The sequence below is a fragment of the Plectropomus leopardus genome, chromosome 15 (genome assembly GCF_008729295.1).
Source record: "Plectropomus leopardus isolate mb chromosome 15, YSFRI_Pleo_2.0, whole genome shotgun sequence".
Taxonomy (NCBI): Eukaryota; Metazoa; Chordata; class Actinopteri; order Perciformes; family Serranidae; genus Plectropomus; species Plectropomus leopardus.
Window position 1 is genome coordinate 10,972,235 of NC_056477.1, and position 17,039 is coordinate 10,989,273.

General features: G+C 39.2%; 1 protein-coding gene across 1 annotated transcript; it reads right to left on the minus strand.

Annotated features, from left to right (window-relative positions):
* Window positions 1–3,678: 3,678 nt before the first annotated feature.
* On the minus strand, window positions 3,679–7,163 carry nkx1.2la (NK1 transcription factor related 2-like,a). Its single transcript, XM_042501593.1, has 2 exons — window positions 6,947–7,163; window positions 3,679–4,277 (listed from the first exon to the last, which is right to left on the minus strand). The coding sequence occupies exons 1-2, from the start codon at window positions 7,161–7,163 to the stop codon at window positions 3,679–3,681; spliced, it is 816 nt and encodes a 271-aa protein (XP_042357527.1).
* Between the last annotated feature and the right edge of the window lie 9,876 nt (window positions 7,164–17,039).

Below are 17,039 nucleotides of genomic sequence, written 5' to 3' on the forward strand. Positions count from 1 at the left end.
GATGCGTTACATCAGTCATGTGTATCTGCTGCACATGGAGGCAGAAATGGAGGTAAATGAAGTGTGATAGAACAGAGTTTTCCTCAGAATCCTACTGCAATAGTGAATTACCAGGAGGTCTACAATTAACTGTGTTTGCATGGCTCCATTTCCCTAATTTATCTCTGTGCAAATAAGATATGTGCATACATCCCCTCCTGAACGTGCTGCCAGATCTCCTTTAGTTTCATTAACATCCTGTTACCAAAGCAGAAATGAGTAATTGCCTGATATATAACTTTACTTCACCAGGAGCAAGCCTCTCTGACTCAATGATGAAATACTGCTAAAATAACACCAACAGCTATACCATAAAATATGTACATGCATTGGATTGATAAATCCTAAAACTGAATGAGACTGATGATCATACTATACATTAAATTCCAATAAATATAGTGTGTTTTCCCACTGCTGACTGCCTATAAACTGAGCTTTTACTTAGAAAGAGAGAAAGGAAATGGTGACACTGTGTGGTTGTAATATGTAAGTGAAGGTTGTAGTCTGTGTGGTGAAAAGAATATTCAGAGTAAAAGTTTTGCATTGAATAGTTTAGAAAATTAAAAGTATAGCAGTATTAGTATCAAAATGTACTTAGATGATAAAAAGTTGCTAATTTATTTATAATAACCTCTTTATATTTATAAATACAGATATATTGGTACCACTTTCGAACAAGGTGCTTTTTATGGAGGGTTTTAATGTAAGTAATGTCTTTATCAGTGGCTAATAAATAAATTAATGCTTTACAGTTTTTATTATATATTTAGATCAATTATAAGCCATTCATAACAAACATTTATCTTGCCAAGTTGCAGAGAATCCTCTTGCGGCCCACTAAGCTTTTAAATTAATCAATTCTCTATTTCTCATTATAATAAATTATATATCTGTAGTTATAAATGTCAGTAAGTCATTAATAAAAACAGTCCCGGCTTTGTTAATTTCTAATAAGCTGTCAGTAAAAGTTGGTCTTCACCTGCAATCATCGATCATCTTTATTGATAAAGGATTATTTTTCTAATCTATCAAGTCTGCAGTTACAGAGGCACCCAGCTGCTCACCTCAGAGGCGAGTTCAATTCTAACCCAGAGTCCTTTGCTGCATGTCATCCCTTCTTTCTCCTGATTTTCTGTCACTCTTCACCTGTTCTTTCAAATAAAGTAAAAAAGCCAAAAAAATAAATCTTTAAAAAAGAGTTTGCAACTGTAAATGTTAATAATCTCTAGATTTTGGTTTCTTGATGTTGTGCCATAAAGCTGACCATGTCCTTATTTAGTATCCTAAATAAACAAGTGTTAACTTATATTTCAACATATGAATTTAAAAAATGTGATGTAAAAGCAGCTTGTTTCTGCTGCCCCCAAGTAACCAAAGAATTCAGTAATTGCAGGTTTAAGCGTTTCCTAAAAAGAGAAAGCAAATGTTCTCCTGAAGGGGGATATTCCCCAACCTGGTAACCCCAAAAATGTCCTTTATAATGACTTTTAATTGACTTATAGAACATAAGCAATTCATTTATCATCCCTTTATAAAACCATTAGTCACAGCCTATAAACCAGTGCCACAGTCGAGGTTATTCGCAAATATATGAGGTATTCCTGCCTCTTTTTCTGTCTGTTTCCAGCGTACCCGAACATCTGCCAAAAAGCATTGGAATACACATGGGTATACTCACTTTCTCCCCTGTAGCCTACCCATCTAACTAGTTGCTAGTACACCTACCTAACCTTGCCATTGCTAAAATTTGACCCAAGGACAACAGGAGGGCTAATCAACTATCACCACACCACTGTCATAATTATGCTAAATATAAATATAGTTTTCCCATTTTCCCCTTGCTATAAAAAAATTAAATCCACTTATTTGTTACAATTAGCCAGACATTGCTTGCAAAGTTGCTCAATGCCTTGTTTCCCCATGTTAAAAAAAAAATCAAACCACTTTGCTCAGCACTCAAAACACTTGTGAAAGGCATCTGATGCAGCACAATAAAATCAATGTTGAAACAGCAGCATATCATATAAACTGGACATGTTTTGTATGTCAAATTTTTATTCGCAAAGGAAGTTCAGCAGTCATGCAGGACGATAGTTCAATATTTATGTTAAATGTAGAGTAAAAACATTAAGTATCTTAAAATGTAAACACTCATGCAGAGTGCAAGTATCTCAATGTATTTACTTGTGGAAATGTACTTGTTTTACTTTCCACCTGTGTATAGAACTCTTTCAGTGCTGTTTTAAAGTTAAATAAGTTGTGCTTAAACGTCTTTTCTCTGTCAGATTTACTCCCATAAAGGCTGCAGTCTCGGGTCATAAAGTAATTAAGATCCGTCCTCTTGCACCTTGTTGCCCAGGAGATGGCAGCATATGAGTAATTTCCACCAGGCCCTTTAACAAGGACATGATCTACCACAAACCTATTACTGATGTCACATTTCAACAAATTAATGCTAAGAGGGATGCAAAACGTCCTACAATTCATTCTCATTTGAAATGTTCTCACTTTGTAATACATGAGCCACACGCAGATGTTTTATGTTTTTTTTAATTAAGTTACAATGATAATGTCGTAGAAATGGCAACAGACATCAACTGTGTGAGCCTCTGAGATGCAGGCACACAGCTGGGTATCGGATGGTTGCAATATGCCACAGTTTGAGATGTAAGACAGTACAACGATGCAGAAAATGATACTGTATGAGCTGTCAGATATACAGCGTGAGCAGGTGTTGCAGCAAACACAATGACAGACAGTCACTGCATAGTGGTGCAGTGTTTTCAGAGATATCAAAGGACGATAATGTTTAAAAAATTGTCGGGTTGAGTCACAGATTTGGCCTTATGATGTTAAAGTTTGAGAAAAGGTCCATGACAAACGATTAAAGACAGTCAGCAGCCTATTTGAAGTTTCATAAGGAAGTTTTAATTCCCTTTAACCCTCTTTTTATGTTGCGGGTCAAACTGACCAGTGTCAACAATTAAAAATTCAGGAAAGATATTTTTAATAATTTTTGGAGCATGAAACAACACATAAACAAAATGTTTCCTCCTGTAAACATTGTTAAAAAATAATGTTGTTTAAAGATGTAAATCTGATTTTAACGGGTCAGTTTGACACCTCCATAAAAGAACCAATTTCAAAAATGCTGAACAAAAAATGTTGAAACAAATGTGGTCAGTATATTTTTTTACTAGTGCATAGGGGAAAAAAAGAAAACTATTTTATATGGAAAATGAGTGAATTTGCATCAGTAAACCATAATATGTAAGAGGTGAAAAACTCAGTTACACTATAGTAATTATTCATAAAACTGATATTAATTGAGCTAAAAAATAATGTTAATGGAGAAAATCTAGACTACTTTCAGATGGTTTAAAATATCTGAAACACGTCAATTTGATCCGGGAACATAATAACTGTTCCTGAAAGTTGAACATAACAGGAGGGTTAAAGGTGACCCGGTTGAGGGAAAAAGGGCATAGACGAGACAGAAGCTGTCAAAACAAACAGGTGCCTCCTTTTTTCCTCAGTTTGTAGGACATGATATGGCATTAATGAAACAGTTTACAGTGATTGTGGGCAGCTGTGAGTTTTGTTCCCACACCAGCTGCTGCATGTCAGTCTTTGCTTCTTTCATAGATGTGGATTAAAATAATTTGGCTGGACAAAACCACTGGACATGAAGGGATGCAAGAGCCCCCCAGTGGATGAAAGCGGAACTCCACTGGCATGGTGGAAGATGACATTCCCAGAGCTGAAGCTGGGGAAAGTTTGGTGGAAGCTGGCGGGGCTTGTCCCACAGGTGGGCGGGTTTGGACTGACCAGGGAGTTGGAACCGGGCTGCAAGGTGCTGTCCGCCCCGGGGTTCTGCTTTTTCCATTTGGTCCTCCTGTTCTGGAACCAGATTTTCACCTGGGTCTCGGTCAGACTCAAGGACAGGGCCAGGTTTAGTCTCTCGCACACAGACAGGTACCGAGTCGCACGGAACTTGTTTTCCAGAGCCACCAGTTGCTCGTACGTGAACGCTGTTCTGGCGCGTCGCGGTTTGGCGCAGGCCTGGTCCGTGCGCCGCCGCTTGTGCGGTGAGGGGTCCTGCAGGGAGACGGCTGACTCCACATCCTGCTCTCCGGGGAGACAGGGCTCTGTGTCAGCCGGTGGGGAGAGCAGGAGGGGGTCAGCAACGACTGCATGATGCCTGGAAGCTGCAGAGTTTTCAACTCTTGTCTCCTCACCTGTAAATAACAGAAAAGTTAGCTCACATCCTGCAAAACTCTGCAGCACATTTACCAAGAGGAACAGTGAACAGGGCCGTGCACAGATATTTGGGGGGTGGGTGCTCAAGCAAAGAAAAACAAAGTTAGTTCTGCATACAGTAGCTCACATATGTAGCCTATTTAGGGCTGCCAGCATTAATGTGTTAATCGTGTTGCAATTAAGGTCCGCACATAACTGTTTTGTTGTTTGTTTGTTTTTTGTCTTGTTAATCGCTGGCCAACATTCTTGTCTTTAAGAAGCTGCAATGGGCTGAGTTTTAAAGCTAGAGTGATGATACTGTTATCAGATGAAACTAGAAGACCCGAGGAATCCAGTGGCACCTGTGGTACTGAGCTCCTAACACATGACCCCATCCCACTCCTCCACCCCTTTATTTTTTTTTCCTTTATTTTGTTTTGTTTAATGGTTTTTGTTTTTAGTTCAGACTTGTCTCTTTGTCCTGGTATGCTTGTGTGCGTGTGATTGTTTCACTTGGGTGGGTGAGAGAGACACAATCTTCTGAGAAAGTGGGTGGGGGTGGGATCCAGGAGGATGGATAGGAATATGATGGGGGCTTTTGTAGCCATGAAAATAACTTCACTGTTCTTGTGAATGCTCACAATTTATGTGTAAAAACTAATAGACAGTCGGACAAAAGAAAGGGAGTATAACTGTATGGGCAAGGGCGTAGGTTTTATTTTGACAAAGGTGGGGTCCTTAGCCAGAAAATTTTGGGCAAACTAATTCCTGCATGTGGTTGAGTTTTTAGGTACCAATTTGGGCCTTTTGTGCTTCAATTTGAGGTTTAAATGTCCCTCATTATTGTCAAAAAGTCTTCTGTTACTTGCAATTTTATTGTGGGAGTTTTGATAAACGTGTTCTAAATATTGAGAGGGGACGTGCATCTTGTGTACACCTATGCATATAGGCCCTATGAATTTTCTTCATCCTCGTCTTTTGAGAGTAGAACCATATTTAGCCCTTTCGTTTAAAAGATGACAACAGCTTTGTGGGTAAAGGCCTGGACTCAATGTTGGTTCTTAAAATCTAACTGATAATTCATTGAATTTTCAAGATAAGTTATGAGGGGAAGAATGAGAATGACTATGCTCTTCTTTCACAGGACTTGTTTCTGTTGTCTATACCTCTTGTTTGTATGAAGTTTGAGGGGGTTTGAGGGCATTTATGTATGCAGCTTTATACATGTGGATTCTTCTGCAAAAGGACTTAAATTTGCACTCATTGGTTCCTTTAGGCCGTTTCAAAGCACTGTTGTAGGACTTTTGTATTATGTCATCTTCTATATGCCAGTGTCAGGGTGTATCTTTGCTTGTCTTTCAATTTTTCTTGTTTTTACGGTTCACTTATAGCATATATTAACATACTCTTTAGCCTTTTCTTGCAGTAACTTCATTTTGTGTTCTTTTTGTGTTTTATATTGCTTGTTTTGGAGTTGCATATTTTGTTTATTTTTATTTTTTGTTGTGTGTTGTCTATCTGTAGCTTATGTTGCTACCTGCCATGACCAGTCTTGAAACATTGTTTGTTTGTTTGTTTTATCTTTAAAGGGTTTTTTTGTTAAATAAAGGTTAAAAATAAGTAATTAAACAAATATGCTTTATTTTATATGATTATTTTATCTTACAACAGATGATCTTCTGATGGGTAATTTTGAGGCCAAAAGGCCTAAAAGCTTGTTAAATGGGCTAAATTGTCAGTGGTGCTGAAAGGACAGCTCCTGACAGAAGTCACTTGTCAAAAATCTGAGAGCTGAAGGACCACACCTGCTTAAGAAATGTGTCTTCATTGTTAAGTGATGTCCCTCTTTGTCCTGTCTGAACCGCCGTTTAAATACCAAACACAGAGGGCCTGAAGTTAACATGTGTAACGCGCTTGATTTGGTTCCTGAGGTCGCTGGAGCGGAACTGAGCACAGATTCAGAGGAGAGGAGGGAGACTTGGTCACTAATCCTTAAATAATTTATAAACCGCACAGCGCCTCAAATGTCATGTTGCGGAAAGAAATCCCGTCTAAATCCAGCTCCGCCACCTCAGCCGTGACGTGCTAATGGAGTTTCATATTTGCGGGCGGATCGATAAATGTCATCTATTTAAAGGGAAGTTTTAATCGAACGATATTTAGGATCAGACATGGATGGGGTGTGAAGTTTGTACCTGCAAGGTGCTGGAGGGAGATATGCAGGATGCAGTAATGGGATATCGATCAAAGCGCGCAGAGGCATCCTCAATGGGACGATTTAAACAATTATCTAGCCTGCCTGTCCCAGTGCCAATCACACGCTGGGGCTCTGGGAGCAAGCTTTTGTGGCTTCCTTGAAAGGAAACGCAGCCTTGGAAATTAAAGGAAGGTCATACAGAGATGACAATAAATCTGATAGAAAATAGCGTCTCACTTGCTGCTGTTTGGTCCAGACCCACAACAACAGTTTTATTCTAGCAATATATATCAAATATTTATGTTATCTATGCGCTGTTTAGATATGACATGTATGGGCGCATATTTTATTTCAATTTTTTAAAAGTGCAATGTTTTTAAATAACTTCCACGTGAAATAAAATAAATGAAAAATAATATTTTACACGTAAAAGTTTGATTAATAGAAATATTATAAATGTGTTTTCTCTACCTGCTGTCGTGCGCTCCACTCTGAAGTCTCCTCCTGCAGAGCTGTCCGACTCCAAACTTGTTCCCTCCTCATGTGGCACAGAGAACTTCTCTTTGACGATGGGAAGTTCGTTTCCCCTTTTGCTGTTGAATTTGTTCGGATCCAAAATATCAATAATAGAAAATGAAATTTTGTGACTGGGCGTCATTGTCACTCCACGGTCTTTAGGGTCCAGCATCCTTTATTGGAGACACACCTTTAAAGAAGGGGAGAAAGGGACTGGCGTGCGTAATTACGCGCGTGGAGAGGAACTTCTCATAGTTTAGCCCACTTCTTGTCTTCAAGCTTCATCAAACCGGATTAGTGTTGAAGATCCCTTCTGAGTGTGGACTTGTGCTTCTCCTCTGCTTCTGTCAGTCTTACAGCGTGAATGAGATGACCGGAGCGCGGTTTTTAAAGCGTCTGTCCCCCCCTCGGTCTCTCAACCAGACACGTGACACAAACACTATTAGTGTTTCACACGACCACCTAATGGGTTTAAAGCATTCGTCGATAATCACCCATATCATTAAATTCAATAATCCACAACCTGAAAGTAAATTGGGCACAGATGGCTCTTGATCCATATCAGTGATCGCCCTGTCTCCCCAAATTGGACTCTTTTAGAAGAGTCATTTCTCCTTCATTCTCTTTATGGAAACTAAACTGTTTCTGCTTAAAAACTCAAGGAGTCACTACTCCTATAGTGCAAATAAAATCTTTTTATGATAAAATGTTAAAATATATAATGTGTAATAAGATTAAGGAGCACTCTGGTGCTGATTATTTCCAGGAAATATCAAGGTTCTGTGTTTTTATTAAAAACTTAAGATGCTGTAGCAGCTTAAATTGGCTTATTTTTTTAAAATAACATAACATGATTATAGCATTCCTTACCTCTTTTTTTAAATTTTCATAATCTTGCAATATCCGGTATCATTTTTACTACAATATTCTACACTGCATCAACATTCATACAAATTCATAACAGAAAAAAGAAAAAAAAAGAAGAAAAAGATGATGCACTGGCTCGAGAAGCAAGAACTTGGGGATGGTAAAAAGCAAAAAAATCAAAATAAAAAAGTGCTCTTTAAGGATAGGGAAAGAAGTTGGGGGAAAACAGAGAAAAAAACAATGACTGTCTAGCTGACTTAATGCAATAGTCTGTGATATGGGTTGGCAGTCTGAAAAGCATCGGAGAAACACTGGTTGCAAGTAAAAAATTATTTATATTACAGAAAATGGTTTAAGCCACATATGCTTGCAATAGTATGGTGAAAATGTATCAGATGACAGTAACATCTACCTGCTTATTAGAGAAAACTAAACAAAGATGTGTGATTTGGACATACTGAAGGATCCACAATGGATCTCTATTCTAGATGCTTCTTTATAGCATTCAAAGCTAAATCGCAGGCATACAATGAATACAGCTGATTGTTTTCTCTCCTGAGGCGATGGATTTATATTCACAATCAGTCGGCTCCCTGGTCTTCGCTATTAGTATTCAATATAAAGTGACATAGGGTTGTTTAAAGCTTGATGCCTGGTGATGGCTAAAATGGTGAAACCAGCACAGGATCAATATTCTCAGCAGGTGTCCAATACAGATAAAACCTGATGGCTACAGACAGTCATTTTGGATACTGGAAGGCCAAACCAGTAAGTGCAAAAGCAGAGGAGCTTCGTTTAACTCCTCAGTCCTTAAACGACCTGCATTTTCATTTACAGGATTAGAAAAAGTTCAAATTGGCGGTAAAATGTTCTTTTTTTAATGACAGATGTGGTTTGGTGTTACTCTTTTAACATATTAACATATTTTACCATCCAAGCCTGTGAGGTCCACATTGTGTGTGAGACAAATGCCATGTCTGTATGTCTGTCTGTGACATGGGGGATCAGATCATGTTTACACACTTTTAAAAGGACACAACTTCCTGTGTCACTTATACAATTCAGGGTGATTACTCCACTACATGTAGGTTTCATTGCTACCCAGTCAAAGTCTGCTGAACTGACATGGTCTGCGGTAGTTACATAGTCAAACATTTGTTAAAGCTACCCCTACAGGGTGTCTGCGTGGCTGCATTTGCATGTGTATGGCACTTGCACGGCCATTACTGTAGTCTCTCCATATGAATAGAACCCGCTGCACACTGGAGGTTTACAACTTCCTACGAGAAAGCCCGTTGGCTGGACATCTGTTTGTGTGGGTCAGTGGGACAAAAGGGACGAGCCCTGAGGACAAGAGACCCTCAGGTAGACTTCAGAGAGCGGGAACAGCAGCTGGCTCAGCTCTGAGTCTGTTCGGGCCGGAGAGAGACTTCAGAGAGGTGGAGTGTTCTCTGTCAGACACCGCAGGGAGTCAAAGAGACACACTTCCATCCAAGACCCCCCTCAAGGGTCAATAAAGTCATCACTTCACAGGGAGGCTGACCCCAGTCTGCTAAACGTCAGATAATTTGTCTAATGGCAGGAGCAGCATTATGAGCTGAAGCTCTACACACAGTCTGTAGTGTCTTTTGTTTTCTCAAAAGTCCTCCACTGTCTCCCCGACTCTCCTGTTAAGTGGGACTCAAACAAAAGGTCAGCAAGTGTCTGGTGAATCATTACATGAGGCTGTTAGATCCTCCGTGCCAGATTCCTAAACGTTGCAGTTGTTGTGGTTTCTAAGATACAGGAACACCACTGAGGATCGCACCGATGGTTCGGCATGTTTTGGGCCATAACTGTATACTTTCCCAGAGGTGGGACCAATTCATCGTTTTGTTAGTCACGAGTAAGTCTCAAGTATTTGCATTCAAGTCCCAAGGCAAATAATTGCCAAGTAGGGCTGGGCAACATGGGCTAAAAGTTATATTGCGATATTTTTAAGCTATATCTCAATACACAATATATATCTCAATATTTTTAAAAAATATTTTTAAACCTTTTTACCAAATTCTCTCTTTGATGTGACATTATTGTAGGAACAACTTGCAATTTTTGAAAAAAATATTAACACAATTCCATTTTTGATTAATAATATGTAAATAAATGTATAAATGTAATAAATATAATAAATGTAGATATAATGACTAAGTGGATAAATGCAAGTATTTAAACTTGGTGAGAAAAGTACATCACTTTACTGTTTTGCAACCTTTAAGATCAGGAAAAAACACCATTTATTCCTTATCGTGATATAATAATATCCAATAACTAAGACAATATTTAGTCTCATATCTCGATTCACTATAATATCTTTGTATCTCCCAGCCCTAGTGCCAAGTTCTCAGCTTTGAATTTAGAGTCCCAAACAAATCAGAATTTTCTTTCAGCAAATGCAAACTCTTTGTTTTGTTCCCGCTTTAGTGACAGTGTAGCTTAAGAGTGAGAGGAAATTTGGGAGAGAGAGGGGGTGACATTTAGCAAAGGGCCATAGATGGGATATGAACCCAGGTCGCTTCCAAGGACTCAGTCTATGTGGGGTGTTCGCTTCACCAGGTGAGCTAAAGGTTACCTCAGTGTATTGCCATTTTAACATCAGAGTAATAACACTAGCTAAGTATTAGCTCACTACATTAAAATGAGCTTTCAACTTACCATTCTTTCTGCAACTTAAAATGTTGAACAAAGTTTGAAATTGTTTCGTCTCCGTCTGCAGTTTTCGACCAACATATAATTTTGGATGCAAACAATATTATCTTTGGTATCATTGTTTTCAACTGGCACTCAATAATGTAACATTAGTTCTTCATAGTTCTCTCCTGCAACTTGATTGGATGCTGTCAGACTGGTTCAAACCAAGTGGATCCAGTGAATAAAGTGTTGACTTGCATGAAACTAAAAGCAGTAAATGTAAACTGATTCAGGAAATCAACGGAAACAAAATGATTTGTGGCAAACTTTTTACATAAAATATTTTTTAATCTTTGGGTCCGGGGGATAATATCAGGTATTTTTAAATCAAAAGGCTAAAGTCTTAATTAAATCACGGGTTACTAGAGTTAAAATCCAAGCCGAGATACATGCCTTTTTTATTTTGTCGAGTCTTAAGTCATCAAATTTTGGACTTGAGTCCAAGACTTTTGTCCACCCATCTGTTTGATCTGAAAATGTACCAAAGGAGATAGATTTTCTACCTTCCTGTCTTTCTCCATTCCTATCTGTATGATATGATTATCAACCTGCAGAAACTTACTTGATTTAAAATTTAAAAAAAAGTTTTATCTACCAAATCTTATCATTCTTTTCCCAGCATCCGTGCTTACTAATCTGGGGTTGATGATAACACAGCTTATTTCTGACAGCTGTTTTGAAAATCTTGGATGCAGCACTTCCAAATGATCACTGTGGCTTTGACCAAAAACAAAGACTTCTAAATGATAACTGATGCATCACAAATCACACACAGCTTTAGTCTCTACTAAGTTACTATGTAGACATGAAATGAAGCTCATAAACCATGGTTTTATTTGGAAAATGAGCAAGATTTGTTCATTTGACTACTGTGTCTAACACCACTTTTCAGCTACTACCTATGTTTATTCTTTATCTGCACTTAGAGGCAGTTGGCATTGATGTGCGCGCTGTAGATCGATACAGTACGGGCATAAAGCTTCCCTCATTTTGCAAAGTCTCCTGTCTGCACTGCACGCCTACGGGTTTCGCTGCCAGGCCTCCTTTCAGTTAGACCTCTGTGTTTGTTTGACTCTCTCTAACAACAAGGTCAGTGGCATTGCCCAGTAATTGTCCTAACGGCCTGTATACCTGTTGGGTGGAGGCGAGTAATGAGAGTTTTTCATTATGGGCGGGACGGGTGAGTGCGCCTGGCAGATGCTGACAGGCAGCAGATGTGTAAAGTTGGGGGTGATTTGTAAAGGGGTCAACTGCATCACAGAGGAGATGGAGGGCGATGTGGGGTGGGGGTAAATTATGCTGAGGGACACTGTCAGTCATTCTGCGCCCCTGTCACAACAAGGTAAAGGTCAGTTCAAATGCTGATGTTGTCAACTAACGACCAGCACAGTGTGGTCATGTCTGCGAAGTGTGCAAACTTTCCAACAGAGAAATTTACTGCATTTAATTAAGTCTGGTTCGAATTTGTTTTTATGTGAAAACCCTCCTTATAGTTATATATACACATGTGCGAAAGAATTTATAATTTGTTGTAGTTTCGATGTTTTTTAATTCCCCAAACTACACAGGATTTCTTTGTTCAGTAACCACAATTGTGCCCCTTAAAAACTTAAAGGTCCCATATTGTGCACATTTTTAGGTTCATACTTGTATTTGGGGTTTCTATAAGAACATGTTTACAGGCTTTAATGTTAAAAAAAAATACATATATTTTCTCAGATTGTCTGTCTGAATATACCTGTATTCACCTTCTATCTAAAACGCTTCATTTTAGTGCTTGTCTCTTTAAGGGCCTGTGTCCATAATGTTTTACTTTAAGAGAAAAGCTTTGGCAAAGCACTTAGGAGTGAAAGCTTCAAAGTCAATGAGAGGGGTATTTACTGATGTATTTTATGTCTTAGAACACAATGAGTGAAAGTGAAAATCTCCAAGCTTGTGTTAACCACAGACCTTATTTCAGGCATCTTGCCAAAAACCCATTTTTGACTTGAGGGAACCAGGAGTGCTGAAATGCCAACCATACCATAGGACCTTTAAATTTCAGTCTTGTGTTAATGCAACAAAAGTTATGAGAGGAAAACTGGGGGGCAAAGCTCTTTCAAATTACATGCCCTTGTTTTGTAGACTGTGCAATAGGAAAACAGCTATTTGTACTAAATCGTTCTCATTAATGACACACACAGCATGCATTAGTTTCCTCAGGCATTCACATGGCTTTGTAGATATACACGGATTCAGAAATCAATGAAAATCATGATTCTGAGATGTGAGATGTGAGTTGTGAGATAGCTGTGAATGATGCACCAAAGAATCAGAGCATTTGATCTCATCTCCATTCGTTGAGCCGAGGCTCACTTTTAATAGTATAAACAGCAGAGAGCTCTGATGTGGTGCAAGTAAAAAATAATAAACATTTAATACTGATAATAAAAATTGCTTTTAGTGAAAAACCAGGTAACACTGCAGCATTTTGTCTTTCTGGGGTACAAGGACCGGGAACAAAACTCAGCTATCCTGGCCTTATGCCCTGATTAGACCTTCAGATTGAACTATCTGTAAATTTGGCTTTATTTTGGCTGAGGCATTACATTTCTCCACACAAAAAAAACAAGTGAGTGTAAAAAAAGGGTGTAGATATTTTGAGCGACCGTGAGAAAACAGACAGAAAGAGCTGCAGCTGCCTGTTTTCCACGGGGCTCAGGCCTGCTAGTAACAGCTCTGTGGTCTCTAGCATCTGCACAGAGCGCACTGTCACTCAACGTGAGCATTGATTAGCCATTGTTCTGAGAAGGTCACATCATAATTCATTAACAATAATTAGTCCCGCAGTGCCACCTGCACTCCTTCTCTCGATTGCCCTGTTAAATTACGAGCAACCATCACGGTTCACGCGTGGAACAATGAAGATGTATCCGCAACGCAAAGGCAAGAGCTATTAGTTACATTATTTAAATGGACCCGTTTAAACCTGGAGAGCTGTCTTTATGAAGGGCAATTAGGCACTAACCATAATTGATAATTCGTGCTAATTACAATTAGGAAATATAAATAGTGGGTGTAGGATTAATCATCATTGCGGTTAGGCGGGGGAGCAGCCTCGGTGCAGGCTGGGTAGGTGTGATGGAAGGCAATGGATTATGCCCTATTCATCTCCATCTAGTGCAGAAACAGATTGTGTTTGTCCCTTTATATTTCTCCATTGACCATTATCTTTTTTATTTCTGTGCCCTTGCCAAATGGTCCACCAGGTTGTGAAACTGTGAGGCTGTAGTTAGTGAGCTGCAGAATGCAAGTGCAGGGGCTCTGTGATGGTAAATGCTACTGGGAGGACTGGTTTCTTTTCACCCAAACCCACCCTGAAATTATGATATTAAAGACCAACAGAGGGGCACGCTTTACTACTGAGCGACATTTTCTTTTTTAAATTCAGGTTTGTTTATGAATTAAGTTGTTTTATTTTTAAAATTGATTTTTTTAAGTTTATAGTCCAGAAGAGGTGGCATTTTTCTTAAGATATATTTATCTGAAGGTATGCTATGCAGGATTTTACTTTATAAAAACAATAGATAGACTCATACAAAAGTAATACATTTCAATCTTCTAAGTGTCTATGTTTCTGAAGAGACCCTGTCCTCTGCTTAGGGGCGTAACTTTGATTTGGGAAGTGAGATGGGACACAATTAAAAAGAGGCACTGGGGGTCCTCCCCCATGGAAAAGAAAGCGATTTAAATCCCATTTCCTGCATTTCTACATATATTTAGGGATGCTGATAACCAAAACTAAATCTGGGAAATAATTAAGTTGGTCATTGTGTTAAATTCTACCTGAACAGTATTTGCATGCTAAACATGCTGCAGCTCTGTGGCATTTTTGGAATATATCAGAGCAAAATCAGCAGCTCAATTCACATCCTCAGCCAAAATCTGGTGGTGTTAAGCAAACTAAAGTTGCCAAGTAAAACCTGCTGTAGTGGGTTCAGTTTTAAAGCTAGCCAGAAGACTCAGAAATCATATTAAATTAGACAACGACATGCATTGATACCAACCATGTTATGCTTTTTGTCAGGAAGGGAGCTAAATGCTGCTGCAAATTTGCACTAAATTTTGGTGAAGGGAGAGGGTGGGTGCTTCAGATAATCAGATCATTTTTTTACACACCGAAATGGGTGTGGATGAGAGATTCACTCTGAAAAACTTTGTTCTTCTGCCCAAAATTCCCAGTGGCTGGCCTGCTACCATACAAGGTGCCTTGTGCTACTCAGTTGAACACTCACAGGCACTCACACATTTGGGGTTCAGTATCTTGCCTGAGGATGATTCGACGTGTGGACTGGAGGAGCTGGGGTTCGAACCACCAATATTTCGATAAGTGGACAACCCACTCTTTCTCCTGAGCCAAAGCCATCCCATAATGGTAATGGTAAAGGCACATTTGGCACATGGTATTGCTTTCCCTTTTGATAAACAAGTAAAATTTGCTCATATCATACAAACCTATCTTCAGTGTACTGGAAAGTAAACCAGATAGTCTCTGCCCATATTTTTCTATCATTTACATTAAAAAAATAACATATTTTTTTCACTTCTAGTCTTATTATTATTGTTATCTTAATTTTAGCTTATTACATTTTGTTTGGGTCAGTTTAATGTTTTTGTGAACACCCCCCTCATATTGTTTGAGGAACACCAGGTCACATTTCCAATTTAAATCTTGGCCCTTCACCTCCAATTAGATGACGGTTCTCCCAAGGTCATCTCATCTGGCCTCTGATCTTCAAACCTCAGCCACAGTGATAGAGACCTGTACTCCAATCCAACACATCCACTGGCTTTCCAGTGCATGATGACAAGATCATGTGACACAATGATGCCGTCTTGTGCATTTCAACTACATATGATTTTTCAGTATGGTGAAAGAGGACCCCATTTTAAACTACCACATATGCATGTCTGCAATCTAAACAACTGCATTGATAAGTAAATACACATCAATAGCCTGACAGCGTCTTTGGTCTAAGACGAGACAAGAGTCTGATTTAAATACAAATACAAAGCTGTCTTAGCTGAGCAAACAAACGAATGGAAATGATCAGACTGGCCTCTGCGGTAGGTTTGTAGACTCAGATGTGCCCCAATAAGACTTTATTGCTTTATTCACGAGGGATTTGAATGAATCATTGGTTTTAGAATGTGTGAGTGTAAGAGAGAGACAAAAAGAGGAAGATAGCGCCTGATTCTGCGCTGTCTTATGCAGATTCCAGCTCACTCTGCAGCATGTGTATAATATGCAAGTAAAGGGTTTTGGTAAATGTGGTGAAATAAAGGGACAGAGAATTAGTTATGATAATGAGGGGCATGACCTACAACATACACTGTCTGCCATCCACCAGACCAGGAATCAGCCCAAGTCTTCCCCTGAGTACAGAGGTACATTAAAACCAGTACTCTAGCTATTTGGTATAAGAAAATGGTATTAACCCTTAGAAACCTGAGCAAATTGGCTTGATTTCTTTAAAATCATGGAAAGAAGGCAATGAGCAACAAAAACAAGAAATGAGAAAATTGCCTGAAAACTAGTAAAAGTTTTTAAAAAAGCCTTGACTTGAAAAAGATGCTTAAACTGTACAATCATTTTGTGACATAATTTTAAATATGTAGTTATGACATTACCAAGACATTTTCCCCCCTGGCGTTTTTAAAATAATTTTCTAAATCTACTAATTTCTTGCAGTTTGTGGAACATTTCTTACCAAGTTGATTGTTGCCTTTTTCCCCATGTTCCCCAGATTATTCAATATAAAAAATGCTATGAAAAACCTAGTGATATTGTTCTGTTTCTAAAATTAAAGGACTCATAGTCCTAATTCATAGTCCAAAAATGCTTCCTCTCCTCCTGTCTTCCAATGGGGCCCCACACCATGAGGCCCCCACTAGCGGCAGGCGGCTGGCGGTAATTGCTACAGTGAGAGCTGGATCAGTGGAGCTGCTCTAATCAATAAAGTCTTCATCAGCCATTTCCCCTGATGATTCTCCCTCATTTCTCCCTTAATTGTTCTTTTTCATCAAACAAGGTCTGTGCCGTGAGCATGTGTGTGTGTGTCTTTGTATGTTTGTGTGCTCCCAGGAGCGCGCGCTCCACTCCTCCCTCTCAATGGACTGCGGCTAACAGATTGCTAATGGAAGTTGGACTGAAAACAGCAGAGGGAACCTTTTGCCTCCCATAACTAGACTGTGACCTCCATGGGAGGAGGATTACTGTTGATCCAGGCTCAAGATTCCCCAGAGCAGCTTCACTTCTGACACTGAGCACGACCACCAACTCAAATAAAGACCTAAATATGTTGAGGCGACAGCTCAGCTGTGTGTACTTTAACCCTGCGCGGTAAACAGGAATTTCAGCCCTGAGGATGCGGATGACTGAGATCCAACACGCTCTTCATAAACCCTAAATTTC